The 20,886-nt window shown below is 43.7% G+C and overlaps 1 protein-coding gene across 3 annotated transcripts in view; it reads right to left on the bottom strand.

The window, feature by feature from the left end:
- CERS4 (ceramide synthase 4) overlaps positions 1-20,886 on the bottom strand; it is a 64,103-nt gene that overhangs the window by 10,093 nt on the left and 33,124 nt on the right. For all 3 annotated transcript variants that reach the window (XM_042836328.1, XM_042836326.1, XM_042836327.1), the window contains exons 4-7: positions 10,550-10,667; positions 7,201-7,319; positions 4,146-4,203; positions 808-858 (exon numbers count right to left, since the gene is read on the bottom strand). In XM_042836328.1, the coding sequence (XP_042692262.1) occupies positions 808-858; positions 4,146-4,203; positions 7,201-7,319; positions 10,550-10,667 (346 nt within the window). The remainder of the gene's footprint in view (positions 1-807; positions 859-4,145; positions 4,204-7,200; positions 7,320-10,549; positions 10,668-20,886) is intronic.

The following is a 20,886-nucleotide window of genomic DNA, read 5'->3' as shown; positions in this document are numbered from 1 at the left end:
TTCTGGGCAGAGGGTTAGAATCATAGAATCATATGTGGGGGTTCCAGCACTCAGTCACTTACACAGTGGAAAGTGCTCCCTTTTCCTTTTGCTCTTCTTAGCTCTGACATGAGTTCAGACTCCTCTAGTTTTGCCACAATACTCTGAAAATATTTCCCAGATGAAGCCTGTGGGATTCGTTTAGTTTGCAAAGGCTTTGTCAGCTCTGTGACGACCAACGATTCTTGCCTTTCACTGACAAGGACACAGTCCTGCAGCACACCAAAAATGGTTCACTCTTGAAGAAGGAATGAAATGATACCCAGGTGTCTCACTAATTGATTCATAATGCTAATCAAGCCTGTATTTAAGAAGGCTGCTGCTATATAACAGTCATAAAAACATAAAGAAAAAAGGTGGAACAGTCAGTGGTTTGTGCACTCAGTGGGTGAAGCCCCATCCTAACTTGTCAACTTCTGAAGTATGAATAGCTGGGGAGGCAGATGGGCAAGAATATATTCGATTTTGTGATCCTTTAGCTGATAGGAGATGCTGGAGATCTCCAGCCCTCTGGACAGCTTCTCACAGTGCTGTTGTGGGAAAAAACAAACAAACACAGAATATACATTGGAGAACTGTAAAATAACATCCTACAAAATTAAAGGAAATGATGCTGTGTTGCTACTGGCCATAGTGCCAGTTCCTCTGGGAAACAAGCTCATGGGGAGCACTGTGGACATGATTCTTTGGTGTAGTGGAAGGATTACACCTCTCAGAGCATGTCCTCTGCTCTGTATGCTCTCCAATTTTCACTCCTAGATGACTTACCTGTTGCGGGTAACCTGTCCAGCACTCTCTATGGTCCCAAAGCCAAGGCTTCTGGAAAGAAAATGCAACATGAATGACAGGAAGCCAGAGAAAGTCTTTTCTTATAAGCTACCTAAATCTCTTACTTGTTGGCTATCACAGATTTGCTTCATGTTATTACAAAAAGAGCTGGTAAGCTGTTAAGTATTGTTAAGTATTGCAGGCCACACACCCCTGCCAGGAACATGTTTTTCCTTCAAATGGCAAGGATCATGCTGCAGGCTGCTAAGTAACGAACCTCTGAAAAGATACTGCTTTGTTTACACTTCAAAGAAAACTGAAGTTTAAAGCTTGTAGTTTGACAGGGCTTTACACTAGGTTTGAAGGGAGAAAGGGGTGACAGCAAGCCTGCCCATGACAAGGTGTGGGATGGCATAGCTCAGTTAGCAGGACAAGGTGCTAGCGGAGGCCCTTAACCTGCTGCATCTTATGATGATGAAGGCAAGAAGGAGACTCAGAGTAAAAAATTCAAAGGAATTAAGGAGCTGTTCTCCAAGGTGACAACACCAACTGCCCAGCTAAACTGCCTCTATACCAATGCATGCAGCTTGGGAAACAAAACAGGAGAAGTTGGAAGCCACCATGCCACTGGAAAATCATGATGTAGTTGTTGTCATTGAAACCAGAGGGATAATTCCTACTAGTGGAATGTGGCTACTGACAGCTACAAGCTGTTCAGAAGGGACAGGTGAGGAAGGAGGGTAGGACACATTGCTCCCTACATATAGGAAGGAATAGAGTGTGAAGAGCTGTCTCTGAAGAATGACCACAAGCAAGTCAATAGCCTTTGGGTGAGAGTTACAGACTGAGGCAACAAAGGGAGCCTTGTGGCTGGCATCTACTACAGGCTGCCTGAGCAAGTGGAGCCTGTTGATGAAGCCTTCTTCCTCCAGCTACAGGAGACTGCAGACTCTCATCCTGCTGGGGGACCTCAACCACCTGGACATCTGCGGGAAAAGTAGCAGTGAGCTGTAGGCAATCCAGGAGGCTCCTGGAATGCATCAAGGACAACTTCCTGAGCCACATAACAGACAGCTCTATCAGGAGGGATGCAATGCTGGACCTACTGTTCACTAACTGGAGTGAACTGATTGGTAACATCAGAATTGGAGGCTGCTTGGGCTGCAGTGACCATGTAACAGTGGAGCTCACAGTCTTGATTGATATTGGACAAAGAATAAAATCAGGAAACTTAATTTTAGGAATGCCACATTCTAGCTCTTCATGGAGTTAGTCAACAAACCCCTTCAGAATCAGCTCTTGAGGACAAGGAAGTGGAGCAGAGCTGGCAGATCTTTAGGGAAGCCTTACTTAGGGCACAAGAGCATCCCCAGGTGTAGGATGTCAGGAAAGGAATGTGAGAGACCAGCATGGCTGAGCTGGGACCTGCCGGTCACACTGAAGAGCAAGAAGAAAATGCACAGGCAGTGGAAACAGGGACAGGTAATCTGTGAGGAGTATAGGGACGTTGCTGGGCTGTGAGGGGATGGGGTCAGGAAGGCCCAACTGGAACAGGACTTAGCAATGCAACAGAAGAACAAGAAAGGCTCCTATAGGTACATCTACCAGAAAAGAAAAGCCCAGGAGGGCATAGCCCCCTAGAGAGCAACACAGGCAGGCTGCTTACAACAGACAAGGAGAAACTGGGGTATTCAACAGCTCTTTTGCCTCATCTTTACTGGTGACTGTTCTACACACAGCTCTTAAGCGGATGATTTGGAAGGTGGGAACTGAGGGGAATTGCCCCTCCCACTGTATGTGTCGTTGAGGATCACAACCTGAGGAACCTGAACATCCATTAGAATGCAGAAGAGAAGGAAGAAGTACTGCAAATCAGAGGCAGTGGTAAGTAGGAGTAGATACAGCCTCCTTCTGGGTGGAAGGTGGGATTCACAGCAAATACAGGTAAGGAACCAGAGATGTGTGATGCAGTATCAGAGACGTTGAAGTAAACACCCTGAAACAACTGGGACCCAGAAAGGAATCTCACATCTCTGCAGCCTATCATTCCTATACCAACAGCAAATAAATCTCTTTTCTGGTAATCTGTGAGATAAAGTTATACTGTTACTTGCTGATATACTAACTCTAATACACTAACTCATGTGGCAGAGGGTCGTGCAGCCAGCTGAAAGCTAATAGTATAGAATTTAAGCTTCAAATTTTCTTGTTTTTCTTTTTGTAGACAAACAAGAAAGTTTCACAGAAGTTTTGTGTGTGTGTGTGTGTGTAAGATATCTAATGAATGAAGAAAAGATTTTCAGGAAAAGTGCAGGTGGTCTCATTCCTAGAATGGGCAGGTGACGTGCAGAACAAGATTTTGTTCCTTCTGTCACAACAGGGATCTTGAGCTATGCTGAGCAGGTCGTTCATTCCAAGCTTTCACAGCTGGCTTCACAGAACAGCCTTCTATTTTGATGTAAAGAACTACAAAACAGTATAGGTTTAGATACCTTCATTCCTGTGTTAGCTCATCCTACCTCATACTCATCAGGTACCTTGCATTCTGCCTTGAAAGTTTCTGAGTTTCACAGTTCTTCAGTTATTATAATAAGCAGCTTCAGCACAGTCTGTACCCATGTCTTAGGATCTGCAGATTTCTCCACTCCAGAAGGTCTCAGGGGAGAACACTTTTACAAAGCTCACCGAGGAAACTGGGTTGAGCACAAGGGCCAGGGGAAACTTTATCCCACACTCAAAGGAGGAAGGTGCCCCTCGTCCCAGCACAGTGACCACACTCAGGATGAGAGTGTGTGGCATGATTTCCACTACCTCCTCTGCCTCAGTGATTCAACCCATAACATTTAAGTCCCAGCCTTCTCTTGTTGAAGCTAGTCTATCTGTATAAAGAGGAATCACTATTTATCAGATCAGAGAAAAGGCAGACACATGAACTTCACCTCACCTCTTGGCTAAGGAAAACACATACATAAAATTTTTGAACTGCAGCCCACCCTCCAAAAGAAATAAGAGTACGAACCCAGTACTGGACACAACACACAAACAAGCCATGCAGCTTCTGTCCCAGATAAATGTTCCATCTCTCACACCATACACTGTCTCACAATTGTAATGATCTACTGCTGTGTCAGAGGAAGATGAAATCTCCTGGTTTTGCCTTAGAGCTCTTAAGGTACGCACGATTCCTTGTTCTTGTGAGCTCAACAGTGTGCTGTGCAGAGGACATATCTGATGGGAAAATCTCTATAAGGTTTGAAAGCAAAGGTTTGGCACCAAAAACTGCCATTCTTGAGGCACTTCCCAGATAGGACAGAAGGTGGCACTGCTTCTATACTCACATCATACAGTACAGCCAGCCCAGTGAAGAAAGAAATGATGTAAAACGCAAACCTCCAGCTACAAAGAAAGAAAGAAGGATGTCAGTAACCCATTAACCACGAAGGTACAATTCTGTGTATTAATCCCACTCACAAATGATGCCATTAAAGCAAGCAAAAACATCAAAATGTTCAAGGTTTGCCCAGATCCTAACAGATTCTGTATATTGTTAGCACATTCAACAGGCGCCACAAAGGCTGTTGAAATCACCCAGATAATGATCTAGGTGATTATCATTTTCCAGATAATCATTTTCTGGATGATTACCTGGAAATAGCCCAGATAATCATACCAACCCTTCCCAGCCCAATCAGATGCATGTGTAAAATTCCAACAGTGCCAATCTCCTCCTTAGGCTTTTGAAGATTAGGTATGCTAAGTTCATTGTCATGTAAAGCAAATGAACTGTTGTCATGTTTGGTCTCAGTGAGAGTTGCTAATGAGTTAGCCACATTAAACCCACAGAGATGTACATATAAAATACGTATAAAATAGAAGTTCAGTGGAAAGTGATGTGTCATGGTGCATATTTACACATACAGTAAGGAATGAGGGAAATTTTATCCCAGCAGAACAAACAAGCAGCTAACAGACTAAACACAGAAAATCTGCAAACGGGTAAAACTGCCTATAACAGCTCTTAAATTACCAAGCATCTCTGTAACAAATTGGAAGCAGCTTTATGTTTTGAAAGACTCCATTCGTCCATGAAACACTCAGGACTCCAAGAAAGACATAAGCTACTATTTCATGTTGGAAGGGCATTCTTTGTGTAGATTGCAAACAGCAACAGAGGGCAGGCAGAAAGACATTATAGTCAGTGGGCTCAGTTAGAAACCTATTTACTGTTTAGTGTTCACTGCTACTATTTACTGCAAGGCAGCTGAGTGCAGGGAGAGCTTGGATTTCATCTTGATAGAAGCAGATTAAGCATGTTTGTTTTACAACTCTTTGTCCACAGTGCAGTAAATCTTTCTAACTGTAATGATCAGGAATGCTGTAAATAAATAATATGCACCCTTTTTGTTTTGTTTTCTCCATTAGGGGGTTAGATAGGAGTTCTGAATTAGAGTCTGAATAGTAAATGGATTGTCATCAGCTCAGAGGTGATGCCTACCCTACAGATACACTTTTAGTTAGACGAATGTCACTGTAGGTATTTATTTTCTCCTTCATCTCTGTGGCCTTCCTGTAAGAACCTCGTTCTCCACAAGTGAAGCAGATCAAGCACTCAGCAGTTTGACATTTCACCCAAGCTCAGGAGAGTTCTCCTCCTTTGTGGAAAGCTGAGCCAAAGCTAACATTTCTAAGAGGGCTAATTTCTAAAGTTTTACCAAAACATTCTTGGCATTCCTCTACCCACAATTCTGTATTCTGGGTTCACTTCTTCTCCCACCAAACCCAACATACAGGAACTTTATATAGTTTATTATAGCTTATATTATAGTTATATAGTTCCAATTATATATAGTATAACTTTATATAATTGGTAGAACCAATTGCTGAGTGATGGTCTACCACGTACTATTACAGAGCATAACCTCTCAGATCTTAACATCTGTAACAACCTTAGGTTGAGATTTTCATAGCCTTTGCACAAGCATGAGGATCAAGTGGGGTCCTGAGACGGAATCACAAAGACACAGACTGGGGAATAGCTGGGGCATGCTCACGGGGGTATGGGCATCAGCGTAGAACAGTTTCCTAAAGGGCTTTACAGTCTGATTTTTTGCTGTAAAATGGCCTTGATGATAATTCATCTAGATTCTGGCAAGGAGGAAATCCCAGCCTAGAAAGTCTGTCTAAGCATGGGGACAAGGATGGACAGTCATGGAGCCCCAAGAGTTGCACAGCTTCTGACCTCAGCTGTGCAACAGGCTGCCCCCAGCCAGCTCACCAGCACCTCCAAGGGCAGCAGTGAACATGCAAGCATGCAGCCACCACAAGTCTGTTGGGACTATTGCTGTGCTACCACTTCAATCTGCATTAGTTGAAGTAACTAAAAAGTGAGAAGTCCAATTATAGTCCTCCTTTGCCAGACCTGCTTGTGTCTCCCACGAAAATCTTTTGTACAAGCTCTCTTTCCTGACATTATAAAAGGATTGTACTTTCTGGCTTTCAGGGAAGTTGAGAGTCAGCTGCCAACAAAATGCAGTCTAGCCCAGTGTCTGTGACTCTTGAAAGTAGCACTGTGGAAAATAGCTGCAGAAAAGATGCAGCAGAATCATGATAGAATCATAGAATGGCCTGGGCTGAAAAGGACCACAATGATCATCTAGTTTCAACCCCCCTGCTATGTGCAAGGTCACCAACCACCAGACTGGGCTACCACCAGGGCCACATCCAGCCTGAGCTTGAATGTCTCCAGGGATGGGGCATCCACAACCTCCTTGGACAACCTGTTCCAGTGTGTTACCATGCTCTGCATGAAAAAGTTCATCCTAATATCCAACCTAAACCTCTCCTGTCTCAGTTTAAAACCATTCCTCCTTCTCCTATCACTATCCACCCTCGTAAACAGCTGTTCCCCCTCCTGTTTATACGCTCTTTTCAAGTATTGGAAGGCTGCAATGAGCTCTCCCCTGAGCCTTCTCCATTTATCAGCTTGCAGTGAAGCAAATGGGAGAGAAACAGAGAGGCAATGGTAGGCTGCTCTGGCATCATAGAAGCAGTAGCAAAGCAGCAGGAAGCAATACGAAGCAAAACAATATTGAATTTCTCAGATATTATGTTTCAAAGCAGAGTGTCAGTCTTGCGAAGTCAAAAACAGGCATCCTAAAAAGCATAAAGTGAGATAGGAGTAAAAGGAATCTTGGGGATGAAAATAAAGGGGAGAAACAAGGAACAATTCAGGAACTGGTAAGCAGCAGCAGAGCCACAAAAGAATCAAGTGGGGCAGAGAAGGTTCAGGAAGCTCTCTATGGATGAGTGCAGGCAGGCTGGAGGCAGCAAGATGCTTGCCAAGCTCAGAGCCAGCAAGAGGCCCTGCAGCTCACAGCTTGTGCTCCTGCTCACCAGGCCTCACAGAACTTCTTCGACAGGCTCGGTCGGTCGGTGTTCCTCCGGCGCCGGAACCACCTCTCCACCTTTCTCACTGGCAGGTCACATTGTTTGGCTAAACTGATCAGCTCACCCTGGAAAACAGGTGAGGAGGTGGGATTCAGATTCAGGTTTGAGGGTCAGAAGGCTCCAGGGCTGTCTGGTCTGGGCCATCACAGAACACCGCTGAAGTTCCGGGCAAGCCCAGGTGTGTTCAAGCTAAGGCATCTTTCAGCAAGCTGTCCATTCCTAGCATAGAGATTTCAGGTAACAGAAAATCTTTCACTTCTGCTTGCAAGCAAATGGTTATTAATGCTAAATGTTAAAACCTTACATTTTAATTTTTATGACAAAGTCTCAGGTTTAGAGTTTCAAACCGTGGTCTCTTCTCACAGGTGTTTCTTCTTGAATTATTTCATTTGTCTTTAGTGTCCAAGTCCCTTAAATCTGTCACTCCAATAAGGTTTTACTGAAGCTTAAATAACTTCTAAAGTTCTACACTGGATCTTGTCAAGTCTTTCAGCATTCCCATCCAGTATCAGAGAACAACATGACCAGTGTAATGAGCAACATCATTTTCCTACCAGTTATTCTCCTTTTGTGGTAAATTCAATGGATTACTCACAGAAATACTGCAATTACCTTCCTTCTTGCCCTTGGGCTCCTAAAGAGTTTGCTGCGCGACACAGAAGTTGTTCATCATTTTCTATATTCCTTCTGAAAGCGTCATCAAGGATAGCTTAGTAAAGCAATAGGCTTTCAATGAATGCACTCACCTTAAAGGTCTCACATACAGTGCTTTACATACCCTGAGAGTGCTGTAAAGATCTGTGTCCACTACCATTGTCAAATATATTTCTTTCTACTTTTACCTAATGCTCTTGGGGTGGAGTCACACAGATGACTGTGATTTCAATTCTCCAATTGCTCCATGAAGTGATATCCCTCTCAAGGTGAGGGCTGCTGAGAACAGCAAAATTACATCTTATAAAAGCTGCCACATAAGCAGGATTCTGAGAGCTCACAGGAGGGGAAGGAAGCCAAAAGACTGGCTGAGATGCAAGTGGTGAATGAGAGTAGGGCATTGGCCGGTTGCAGAGTTTTGCTCTGTGACACACTGATATCAGAAGTCTCACAGCCAGATACACTCTGATATCCCAGATTTTCTAGGACAGAAGTGCAGATTTCTGCTCCTTCAGTGCACTGGGGTGCAGTAACAGCTGTATAGAAAGTCTGCCTGCAGAGACAGGCCTTGAGTTAGATCTCTGCAACAGGAGTAGCTCTACTGAGAAATGTGCAAATTTCTCAGACAGGCACAGAGAAGGTCGGAGACCATGGCAAGTGATCCTGAGAACATTCCTTCCCATTGCTAGGGAAAGAGGCTGGCTGCACAATCCAGATGAATGCCTGCATTCTTACTTTAGCCTCTATTATTTTACCTTCAAGCTGCTGCTGAATGTCCTGGGGCTCCATATGCCCCACTGCCATATGAAACATGCTGAAACAGCCATGACAAGGCATTAACTTGTTTGCACTAGGACTGTCCAGTGGGACTGGAATCCCTACTCCTTGGTAGTGGCTATTAGCTTTTGCTTCAAGGCCAAGACAGCCTGCAAAAAGGAGATGAAAGGTAATGTTGCAATTGGGCTTACACAGCAAGGTTTTGTTAGCAGAGGTGGCCTCTGTGAGCATAGCCCAGCAGCTGCCCCTCGTCGGATTAGATCCAGATCCAGCTGCTCCAAAAGGGACCTGCTACTGCCAGAGCTCAGCTGTGAGCGATGCTTGTTACACACACTGAAGAAAGGGAAAAACTGCTGTTACTGAAAGAGAGGGAAGAGGAACAGAGAGATGAGCAGCTCTGCAGCCACCGAAGTAGGCACAGAAGGAGAGCAGGAGGAGCTCCAGAAGCAGAGTAGAAGATCCCTGAAGCCCAGGAGAGGTCATGGTGGATCACATTATCCCCCTTCAGCCCACAGGCACTGCGTGGAGCAGATCTCCACACACAGCCATGGAGGAGCCCACAGTGCAGCAGCAGATGTGGACTGGAGGAGACTGCAGCCCACAGAACCCAGCAGGAGCAGCTCTGGGCCGGAGCTGCCATCGGTGGTGATCAGTTTGAGGGAGGCTGGACAAGCTGCCACTCATGGGGCCCCATGTTGGAGCAGTGCTTGGAAAGCTGCAGCCTGTGGAAGGCCATGCAGGGTCAGTTCAAGAAGGATGGCATTCATGGGAGGGGCAAACATGGAGCAGGGGCAGATAGTGACCAAGGTGGAGCAGTAGAGATAGAGCATCGTGGACCGACCACAGTTCCATTCCCTGTCTCTCTGTGCTGCTTGGGGGGAGCAGGTAGAGGAGTGTTTGAGTAAAGGTATTTTAGTTGGCTTTTGGTTCTCTCTGCTCGGTGCCGTTACTAATAGGCAATGAATTATATTAATCTCTCTATGCTGACTCTGTTTTGCTTGTGATTGTAATTAGTGAGCACTCTCTCTGTTCTCATCTCAACCCTTGAGTCCTTTTCTCTCTCATTTTCTCCTCTCATTCTTCTGATGAGAGAGAGTGAGATAGTGGTGTGGGGAGCTTTTGCTAGCCATCAATTTGATATTTGAACTCACCACAGTAATTCCCTTACATACAACACAGAGTTACATCCAGGGACTTAACTGACAAGGTTAAATCCCAATACAGAATATCTGCAGTTCTGCCACTGCTTTTTTTCCTCAGCCACAGCCATTATAATTCCAAATTATCCTGCCAAGATCACCCTTTTTCTCTCTCATGGGAAAGCTATCTACTACTTGTGCCTGCCGTATTCTGATGGTCCTTATTGTGTCTCTGATGAGAGAGAAGATTTTAATTGGATTCCTGAAAGATCAATCAAAAAAACTGTGGATTGTATAGCAACAGAACAATTTGCCTTCCAGAACTAAAAGAATCATGCAATCCACATGTGCTAAGCTGCAAGGGAAAGTCAGTTCAAGTGAGCTGATATGACAGCAATTTGCTAATACACGAAGAAAAGCCATGTACAAGGCAAACAAGAGCAAACAGGTGTTTGGAGAGAAGTCTCCTGTCCAAACAAGTCTGAGATTCAATTCCTTTGAGTGCTGTCCCTGGAAAGCTGTTATTCTCACATGTTCAGAAGCAGAACTGATGACTTACAGCATCTGCAGGATGATCTTTGCGGCACACTGGTGTCAGGAGGCCAATGCTACAGTGTTTCCTTATGGTCTGCTGAATGTTCAAATGCAAGATTCCGAATGTGATTTCATTTAGGCAAATAGACAGCGGTTAAATCTAGAGGAAAGCAAAGGAAAAAAGGACTCACCTCTTTAGGGTTCCTACAATTCACAGTGTAGAATGTTTCCAGAATGGAGATGGGCTGAGCTTTAGGTCTCAACTTGTCCTTCACACCTAGTTTGGCACTGAGAGGCAGGGCTATGGCTCTGCAAAAGAAAAGATAAAAGTTCAGCCCAGAACAGAACAGTGATTTCTAATGCTGTAACACTGTAAAACATTGCGTGTACGTAACGGTTTCCTCCTACAGTTGCCTCCTACAATTCCGAGTCACAGTACAAGTATCACATCAATCAGGTGAGGAAGACAAGTACAAAACCTTGCAGCAGAAACAGCAAGACTTGTATTCTGCAGGTCTGAGTTCTGTTCAACATTGAATGAGTTTGGAAATGCTACGTCCTGCTTTGTCAGTGCTTGCAGAGACAGCTGTGATCCCTGCCGTTGCTTTTTGGCTTACCTGAAGCTTATGCAGAGTGCCACACTGATGGTAAGGCCTAAATCTAGGTGACATTGGGGTCCGACAGAGACATCTGTGTCCCATCCCACGTTTACATCTGGGCGATAGTGGGGGCCCCTCAGTCCCATCCCATGTGGACATCTGTGTGACACTGAGGACATCTGAGTCCCATCCCAGGTGGACATCTGGGTGACCCTGTGGACAAAGGGGCCCCATAAGGACACAAGGGTGACAAACTGGGGTCATCTAGGTGACCTTGGGGACATCATGGCCCATCCCATGAGGACGGACATCTGAGTAACACTGGGAACATTTGGGTGACATTCAGGACATCTCTGGTCCCCTCCCACACAGACATGTGGCCTAATCGAGGTGCTCCTGCTCCGGCAGGGGGATTGGACTAGATGATCTTTGGAAGTCCCTTCCAATTTCTGATATTCTGTGATTTTGTGATTCTGTGAAATGCTGTTCAGTTTTTATGTGGTCATACAAGGGCACTCACTTGAACTAAGGACTTGGCTCAGGATCAAAAGAGAGACTCTGAGACATGCAGAATTAATGGAAAAAGACTTCCTGATGAAACAGGAGGCCGCTTGGTCTTCATTGGAAAAATGTTCCTCAGTTTTTCCTATGGCAAGTCAAACTGAGAAAATAAAGGGCACAGCAACGTCATATTTAACCACAAGGACTTGTGCTACCTGTGCACCTTCACTCTTTCAAAGTGAAACAATGCAAAGAAAAACATCTGTATAACAAGGAATAAGTACCAAGAGATGACAAAACTTCCTGTGCTCAACAACTCAACTTCTGCACTACAACCCTTCTTCTATTCCTTGGCACAAAGTAATAATGTAGTGTGAAGCATCTAAGTATTCCCTGACCTGATCCTCTTCCACCAAGGGTATATGTTCCTGTTTCTAAACATGAAATGTGCAAAATGTCTGGGAAACCTTATTTCTGCATTTTGGAGATCTTTTATTTTGCTCAGAGTGCTTAAAGCTTACTTGAATGGTCACTGAGTTATCAACTGTAAATCAGTGCTGACAGTGGTTGTGAGCTGATGAATATGCAGCAAGTACTGAGACGCAGGCCTGCCCTGCCTGGCCAGACTTAATTCTGTTCAGGCAGCTCCTCTGGTAAGTTATCCCAAACGATTCAGATATCAAACAAGAATTCTTCTTTTCCACAGCAGCAAACAAACTGTGGAACATTCGCTATGCAGGTATTTTAAAAGTGTTTTACTTAACAACAGTATATGATTTGCTGGTTGCCTGTGGTTACCTCTTCTAGCTACACAGACTATACTCCACATGTTCATGTGCTCAGGGACTATTATAGATCAAAAATCCTATCAGGGGGTTCTTCTGGAAGTTTAATTTTCAAAAACCTGTATCATCAATTAATAAACAGGTATCAGAAGCAATTTTCTGAAGAACCCAACTACACACAGAATTTTGCAGCTTGTATTACATCAAACCATAAAACACAAAATGGTTTGCACATTTGGCTTCTTTGTGCAGCAGTTGATTTCAAACATTCTTTGCATGGCCAGCTCCGAATGGCCAGCTGTTGTTTTTTACCTTCTCTTTAGCTTTCCAAGAAGGTTGATTCAAGCTCCTCTGAAAATGAAGATGTAATCAGTTTCTGTTGTTTAAGAAGAACCTTACTGCAGTTTCCTATAGGCTGGAAACAGAATGGTCTGAAATTTTTCCGACAGATTAAAGGGAAAGAGAATGTTTCTGCTGGGTGCCAGGGCAGCCAACAAGTTTGAAAAGCTATTTAAATTATCCTTAATTTTGGTTAATGCTTATTTTCTCTTTCTTAATGTTTTGCCACAGTATAAAATCTCACTGTAACAAAAACAAGCCAGTTGCAGCTGAAGAAGACAGGGTGTGAGTAACCGAAGTTCCAATTACTTTGTTGTTGAGGTACTGAATTTAACCATCAATTATAGGACCAATCCTAGTTTTATGGACATTATTGGGAAATCAAGCCGTGAAATTCCTCCAAAGGGATGTTTGTACATGTTGAATGCGTGCTCTGACTCACTTCTAAGTTTAATCTTGTTCCAAGCACAGCCCTAAGAGAATGGTGCTTGTACTGATTTCAACATCACAGGTCCATGGTATCAATTGCCAGGGATTGTCTCATCAATGGAATCTTCACAGCTTGCTAAAACATGGAAGAAGAGAGCCTGAAGACCATATTGGACAGTTTCCATAGCTACGTAAGGCAAGCCACAGTCAGTGATATGATTCAACTCAAACCTGTTTCCTCTTCTCAGGTTGAGGTGAAAATAGTTTCTCCAAAGTTTACAAAAGAAAGTTCACACTAAGGCATTTTATTCAGTAACCACCAATGAGCAAACTGTCTTGTGCAAAACCTGCTGACACTGAAACTAAATGGATCAATAATGAAGGGCATAAATCCATAATCCCTCACCTGCAGAGGCTTCCACAGCTAGTATGAAACAAAATAATTTAGCTTTTGTGAGTTTATTTTCCACAAATGTTACAGAATTTCTAAGGTTCTAAGGGTTAAGAATTTCTACAGGATAATTTCAAACAACTCTGCCAGTATCTTCCAGCACCAACAGCCAGTGACTGCTGCAACTTCTACCCTTGGAATTGCACAGTTCCTTGAAGCCTCATACACTGCGTGGGCTCTCTGTGCTCTTGACATCTCTTCTACGTGGTTCCAGGAGAATTCTACCAGAAGCTATCATCACAGCTATGTTGTACAGAACAGCCAGTTAACACTTCTGCACCAAAAAAAAAACAACCAACCCAGAGCACCTAAGAGGAAGATGCTCTCAGGTACGTTTCAATTTCTGATTAATAACAAAAATCTTTGTGGAAAATGAACTGCAGATAAACGCATTTTCAAATAAGCTGCTTGAAAAGGGTTTTCTCTTCCATCTTTTTTTCCTGGTTCTGAGTTCATATATTCTCTGCAGATGAACAATATTTCTTTCTTATAACGCACAAAGCATGAGTAATAAACTGCCACAACCCTCCTAAAGAAGAGACATAACCATTCTGACTGAACCAGGAGTCTGTTTAAAGAGCCATTAAAAACAGTCCGGATTTAAGACATTTTCTAATGCTCTTTTATCTCCCATCAATAACTTCTTGCCATCTTGACCCCTCCACATCTTCCACACAGCTATTGCCACGGAAATTTCTGCATTAGCTACATTTGAAAAAGTGAGATAAAATTTATGATTTTTCTTGTTAATAATCCTGATTTACTGCTCTTCTCCCATGAGAAATGCACCAGTTCACATTAACAGGCACTTCCTCTTTTATAGACATAGAAATTATTCAAAATTTGCTAACTTGGGAGAAGTTATACTCAGTGGGCTGCAGTTGTTCACCTTTCATTGGCAATATGCTCAGTTACTTCTGAATTAACAGGCTTACATGGAGAAATAGCTATCTCAACAGCGTAACAGCCAGCCTCCTCCAGCCCCATAGACCTGAGGAATGCCAGAGGCAGGCAGGTAGAGGAAGGAACTGGAGCTAAACTAAAATAAAGCTATTTTTCTCCCATTCTTCCCTGCACTCGGGGAGTCTGAAGGAAGGTAAATCAATGAATTAGGAGGTAACAGGTATGCTCGTGGTGAAGACTTTCTCCAGAATGTGGGGCACTTTGGTGTAGTTCTATCCTCTGACTCAGAAGATACAAGACAGTAACAGCCAGCGGATCAAGGAGGGTGTCTGGAACATCTGCCCCAAGTCCTTCTGGTTTATACCATTCCATTTGGAGGAAAATGCTCAAATATTGATTGAATTTCCAGGTAAATTCTGTCTACCGTACTAAACAAGTGTATGTTAATTTCATTAAAATAATAAATTTTGTAAAGTCTTACAATGACAGCTAAGTAATATAAATACATATATGGATAGGAATCAGAGTTACACTGTTGTTTTTGCGCACTTGTTAAGAACATGTTCCATTTGTGAGTAAGACTGTGTTTAAAATTTCTTCATTTACTCCCTAGCATTTGATCCTCTGTAAATTAACATGTTGGTCCTAAGCCTTCATATAAAATTTAGACCAATAAAATTTGTCCTAAATGGCTAAAGAGCTTGCAAAGCTTGTTCTTCTTCCACTATTGCACAAGAGGACAGAGGGGTATTTTTTTGCTTTATCGTGTGCATCAGCAGGGAAGCTCCCTTCGTCAAAGGCCAACTAGACGCCAAATCCTCCTCCCACCCCTTCTTCATCTTGAGAAGAAGGAATGTTACAAGGGCTCAGGAAGTGAACTATTCCAGTTCTCCCTGCAACACAATGGCTGAAGTCAATGTCAAGTCACAAACTCGGAGCAGTTTATTGTGCCTTCTGTTCTTGGAAGCTGCCACTAATTCATTGCTCCATGTAGTTACCAAAGACACACAGAAATCAGCAGATTTATGGATCTTGGCACCTGAAGGAAGCATTAGGCTGTGTGAAGCAAGGAGAACAGTTGTAGTCATTCACATTAATGATCTGTTCTTAAATTGTCTGCATGCAGTTTGACTTTCAAATAGAGCAGGTCCCATGCTGAGACAGTAATTCTTGCATTATAACTGCAACTTCTGACTGAGATAATCTCTCAGGATTCCCAAGCTAGACACCTTCTTGAGGCTGTGTCTCCCTTCCCTCTGATCTTCAGTGCCTTTCTGCTCACCCAGCACTACTGGGCTGAGCTGTGCTATGACAGTGAGCTGCAAGTCTCCTAAGACTTCATCCTGAGTTCAGTCAAGGGAGATTGCTAGTAACAAATTTAGCTGCATGTTTTCTCACACTGCAGTCAGCAGCTGCTGCCCAAAAAGGCAGAGAAGTTCTAGGGCAAATGTTAAGAGTGTTAGGGAACAAACTTCTCCCTCTCATAAGGCTTATTTTAACAGCTCTTACTTGCTCAGGACGCAGCATTTGTTCTCTGCCTATAGTAACAAGATATGTTATCTGTAAACTATTGTTTGTGTGTAGGAACATACTCCAATTATCAGTCTCCGTGTATAAAAATATCACAGTGTCAGTGCAGGAATCACAAACACTATGGATAAAGATAAACTACACTGCTATCTGAAGCACCTCCTGCTACAGAATCACAGAATCGCAGGGGTTGGAAGGGACCCCTGCTGACCACTGAGTCCAGGTGGGCTTTGAATATCTCCAGAGAAGGAGACTCCATCACCTCTCTGTGCAGGTTGCTCCAGTGCTCTGTCACCCTCACAGAACAGAAGCTTTTTCCTCATGTTTGTATGGAATTTCTTACGTTCCATTTTGTGCTCATTGCCCCTTGTATTGAATCATTTTTGGAAGATCAAGCACAGAGCAGCTGCTAAACTGAAAGAAGAATTCCCTGTACTCACTACATACGCTTTGTAATTAGGGCCCAAAGACTCTTTATCCACATAATGTGATGCACAAATGCACAAACATTTTCTGGGAATACACAAACCAATACTTGCATGACAATCTGGCAGAGGAAGAAGGAGAGCAAGCTATTTCCACATGAACTATGATAAGAAGAACACAACTATTTTGGCTTAACAGTTAGTAGAACGTGGAGAGGGAGAGATGAAGCCATGGCTTCATGCAGACCAGGAGCGACAAAGAAATTTGTACAGAACTCTTGAGGCACAGCCTGTTCTCGGGGGCACCAACACTCACTTCCCAGCCCTTAAACCACACGGCAGGCATAAAAAGCGCATCTTACAGGATATAGATTCCATGGGAACGAGTCCCTGAAAACGATGGTGGACAGAGGTCAAAACAGGAACCATCCACACAGTCTCTACACGGAGAGCTGGCACAGGAATCACCACCCTTGTAGTTCAGTGCAATGAAAAAGGGTGAGCTGTGATCCTGATGGAAGGTTTTCTTGGAGATGAACCAATCCCAACAGCCAGGTTAGAAGGTTCAGTGCACTCCTGGCAGAACAGCTACTGATACCTCCTTACAAGGAGATGCCACGGCCTTTCTGTGAGACTGTCTGAACTCCAATAAAATGCAAGAAAGTTCTCCTTTGACTTCCGCATTTGAAAATCAAGCCGACTCAAAGCACAGGACCACAGAAAGTGAATAGACAGTCCTAGTTCCCTACATTTCTTCTCCATGTAGCTCGGGAATCAAACCATAATACTACTATAGGTTTCCTGTTCCCCACATGTGTTGCATTACACAAGCTGGTTACAGCTGGAAAGAAATAGGCAGCACCTGAATGAGCTAGAACGTCTTTGAGTGTGAATATGCATTTAAATGAAGCATTAGTTAAACAGCACTTTGCTGTAGTATTTACCTTGAATTCTGCACAAACTGCATTAATTATTATTGGTCTTCTAGCATCAGTGTAACTTGTTGCAGCAAGGAGAACAAAATCATTTTGCATCACAGGAACATGGGAAGACAGAAGCTGCTTTTCAGCTTGAAGAGAAGTTTTCTCTTTCTCATGTGCCCAATTCATGCTTCCAGGCACTGATAACAGCAGTGGTGACAAACACCTACTGTGTTTAAATCAGCTGGATTCTCCGTCCGATGACGAAAGAGGCTCAGCATTCAAATTCCCCACTTCAGAAGAGAAAGGATGTTCACCCAGCAGCAATGGGGATGGGGTCACCCATATCCCCATGTGCCCCTTGAGCTCATGTAGAAATCCAGAGCTCTGGGCTGTACAATGGTCTGTTGCTTTATACTCTGATATAAAGGTGACACTGCGCTCATCTTGACTGTACCTGAGCACTTGTTAGCAGATACTGCATAAATTTGACCTTTATCCTTTTATCCTTTTATTCTTTTCCCAAAGTGAACAATTGGTGCAATGTTTTCTGTATGGTTTTAACTCAAATATTAAACCCTGCTGTAATAATACAATCAATGGCATGGTTTGCATCTTAAGGAAGGGGCTCAGAAGTTTCTAAGGGGCTTTGTTTCTACAGAAATTTACACCACAACCTTCATGCATAAATACAACCACATTCATCAATACTCTTTCTGTATGTGTACTTACAGTGAGGTTGCCAAAGCTAAAGAAGTTGGATGTCTTATGAAGCCAAGTTGATCGGAAATAAATCAGAAAGCTGGATTAGAAGCTAACCAGAAGCTTCCAGCCAGTAGTAGATGGTTCAAATGAAAACTGGGATCACTGCTAATTTTTAACTGTGAGGGAGCAGCATCTGACCTAATTACTGATCTGGACTTCACTATGATGCATTTGTTGGAGCCTGGTGTTGATGGAGCATGAATTTAGAACAAGATTTGAGAGCAAATCTCTAAGCCTTTGTATCTGCAGCTAAGGAAGCTGTTGCAGCCAACAAAGATGAACGTGTCATTTCCAACAGAATGCAAACTAATGTTCAGAATGCTTGAACTCCCCCAGGTACATTTAACCAGCATCTGCCAAGATGTGAACTGAGAGATCTGTCTTATGGTTTTTCTGTTTGAAACATCATTTAACCTTTCATTAAACTCACTTTTCAGCTTATACGACATCAGTTTCACTCCGTATGAATCTGCCACAAAGATACACAAAGGAATCAAAATATTTTTTTTTAATTGAGGGAAATGGTAATTTAGAGCATAAAATGGGAGCTTGGAGCAGAAGGCTGAAGTGCTAGTGATGGCAATGGTGATGAGGAGACGGTTGGACTAGGTGATCTTGTAGGTCGTTTCCAACCATGTGATTCCATGATTCTATGAAGGAAATGTAAAGCAGACCCGAGCTAAGTACTGCACACCTCTAAATACATCACATTCATAAACTTTTTTTTAAAAAAAGCAATAACCAAATTCATCACATCTTCGGGCCTTCAGGAATGTCAGAGGATGCCAGAATCCCAGGATCCAGTTAAGCTGAGAGATAATGCACATCACTTACCATTTTACGTTGCATCCTGAAGTGAAAGGAGCAGGAAAATCACTTGTGAGGATTTCTCTAATTTTAAATAGGACTTGGTTGGCTAATTGGTTAAGCATTAATAATCTGTAGGATACAGTCTCCCAACCACTGGACTCTGGGATAAGGAGCTCTGGGGCTTTCAGAATCCACAATTTGCTCTGCTGGGGCTCTTTCCATGTCAAACTTGCGGCTGAAGCACAGAGGCAGCCTAAGGAAGGACACTGCAGACACAGAGCTCCACAGCTGAAACTTCCTTTCTCTTCCTCTTCTGCAAATTGCAAGATTTTGTAATTCAAAATGCATTATCTCTAACTCATTCAATGGCTTACAATGCATCACAAGTCTCTATGCTAACCTAATGGCTGTGGGTGTAACACAGTAACTTTCAACTGCTAATTTTTAGCAGGTCTGACTCCCTCACTGTATTCCGAACAGCAAGGCGTTAATGCTCTCACTTATTTCTGGAGTCCTCGATGGTTACACTTTATAGAAATCAGCAGCCCTGACACTGAGTGAAGAGGTATTTCTTTTTTTCTTTCAAATGCAGCGTTCAAATGCTCTTTATTTCAGAAGTGAGCCATAACAGTAGTCCTCACAAGATGTACTTTAATCACTCTGTGCTACTTGATTTACAAGAATATCAGAGGTGTCAGTTCAGCTACTGATTTCTAACAGATGGTACAAGCAACTGAACTCAGGAGCAACAACGACAATAACAAAACAAAAACCAGAAGTTAAAATAATAATAATTAAAAGATATCTTCAAAGAAATAATTTTGAATATTTTGTAAATTGAGATAGTTTGTCCAGTATCAGTTTTCACGCACCCAGCTGTATTAAACACATAAAAGAGAAGCAGAGCTGTCTTTTCCCCATGCCTCTATGCAACCTTGCTCCAGAATTCAAACTCCTTTGCTTTCCTTTGCTTTTTGAAGACTCTCTGCAGGCTTTCAAGGAATGTCATAACCAAGGGATGAAATACCCCAAACCAGTTGTTCTCAATCACAGAACCATAGGGAAGGGACCTCTGGAGATCCCCCACACCAACCCCTTGCTAAAGCAGGCTCCCTACAGCAGGAACACAAGAAAGCATCCAGGAGATTTTTGACTATCTCCAAATGCAGCTCCAAAACTGCTCTGGTTCAGCATGTGCCAGGGCTCTGCCAGCCTCGCAGTTCTAGTCTAGTTTTAGTTTTAGTGCTAGTGGTGGCAGGCGGTGATGAGGAGACGGTTGGACTAGATGATCTTGTAGGTCGTTTCCAACCTTGCGATTCTATGATTCTTCTTCACGTGTGGATGGAACTCACCAGGCATGGCTGAACAGAGCCTGGCTCCATCCACTTAACCCCCATCCTTCAGATATTGGTCAGCACTGATCAGGTCCCTCTCAGCCTTCTGTTTTCCAGGCAAGCAGCCCCACGGCTCTCAGTTTCCCCACCAGGAGATGCTCTGTGCCCCCCCATCTCTGCAGCCCTCCACTGCGCTCTCTCCAGCAGTTCCCTGTCTTTTTTGAAGTGAGGAGCCCCGCACTGGGCGCAGTGCTCCAGCTGTGCTTCCCCAGAGCAGAGCAGAGGGGAGCAGCACCTCCCTTGCCCTGCTGGCCACGCTCTGTGCAATGCACCCCAGGGTCCCATTGGCTTCTTGGCCACCACAGCGCACTGCTGGTGCATGGTCACCTCTTGGTTACCAGGACACCCAGGTCTTCTCTTCAAGGCTTTTTTCCAGCAGGGCAGCCCCTAACCTGTACTGATGCATGTAGTTTATTCCTCCCCTGGTGCAGGTCTGTGTACTTGTTATCATTTAACTTCCTAAGGTTCCTCTCTGTCCCCTCCATCCTGCCCAGGTCTCTTTGAACGACAACATGGCCTTCTGCTGTGTCAGCTGCTTCTCCCAGCTTTGTATCATCAGCAAACTTGCTGAGGGTGCACATCCCTTCATCTAGGTCACTGATGAAGACGCTGAAAGACCAGGCCTAGCACTGACCCTTGGGGAACACCACTGGTTACAGCCTCCAACCAGACTGTCA

This window comes from Centrocercus urophasianus, unplaced genomic scaffold (assembly GCF_019232065.1).
Source record: "Centrocercus urophasianus isolate 14NV4802_14NV808 unplaced genomic scaffold, USGS_Curo_1.0 seq_59, whole genome shotgun sequence".
Taxonomy (NCBI): Eukaryota; Metazoa; Chordata; class Aves; order Galliformes; family Phasianidae; genus Centrocercus; species Centrocercus urophasianus.
This window is presented reverse-complemented; position numbering and strand designations above follow the sequence as displayed.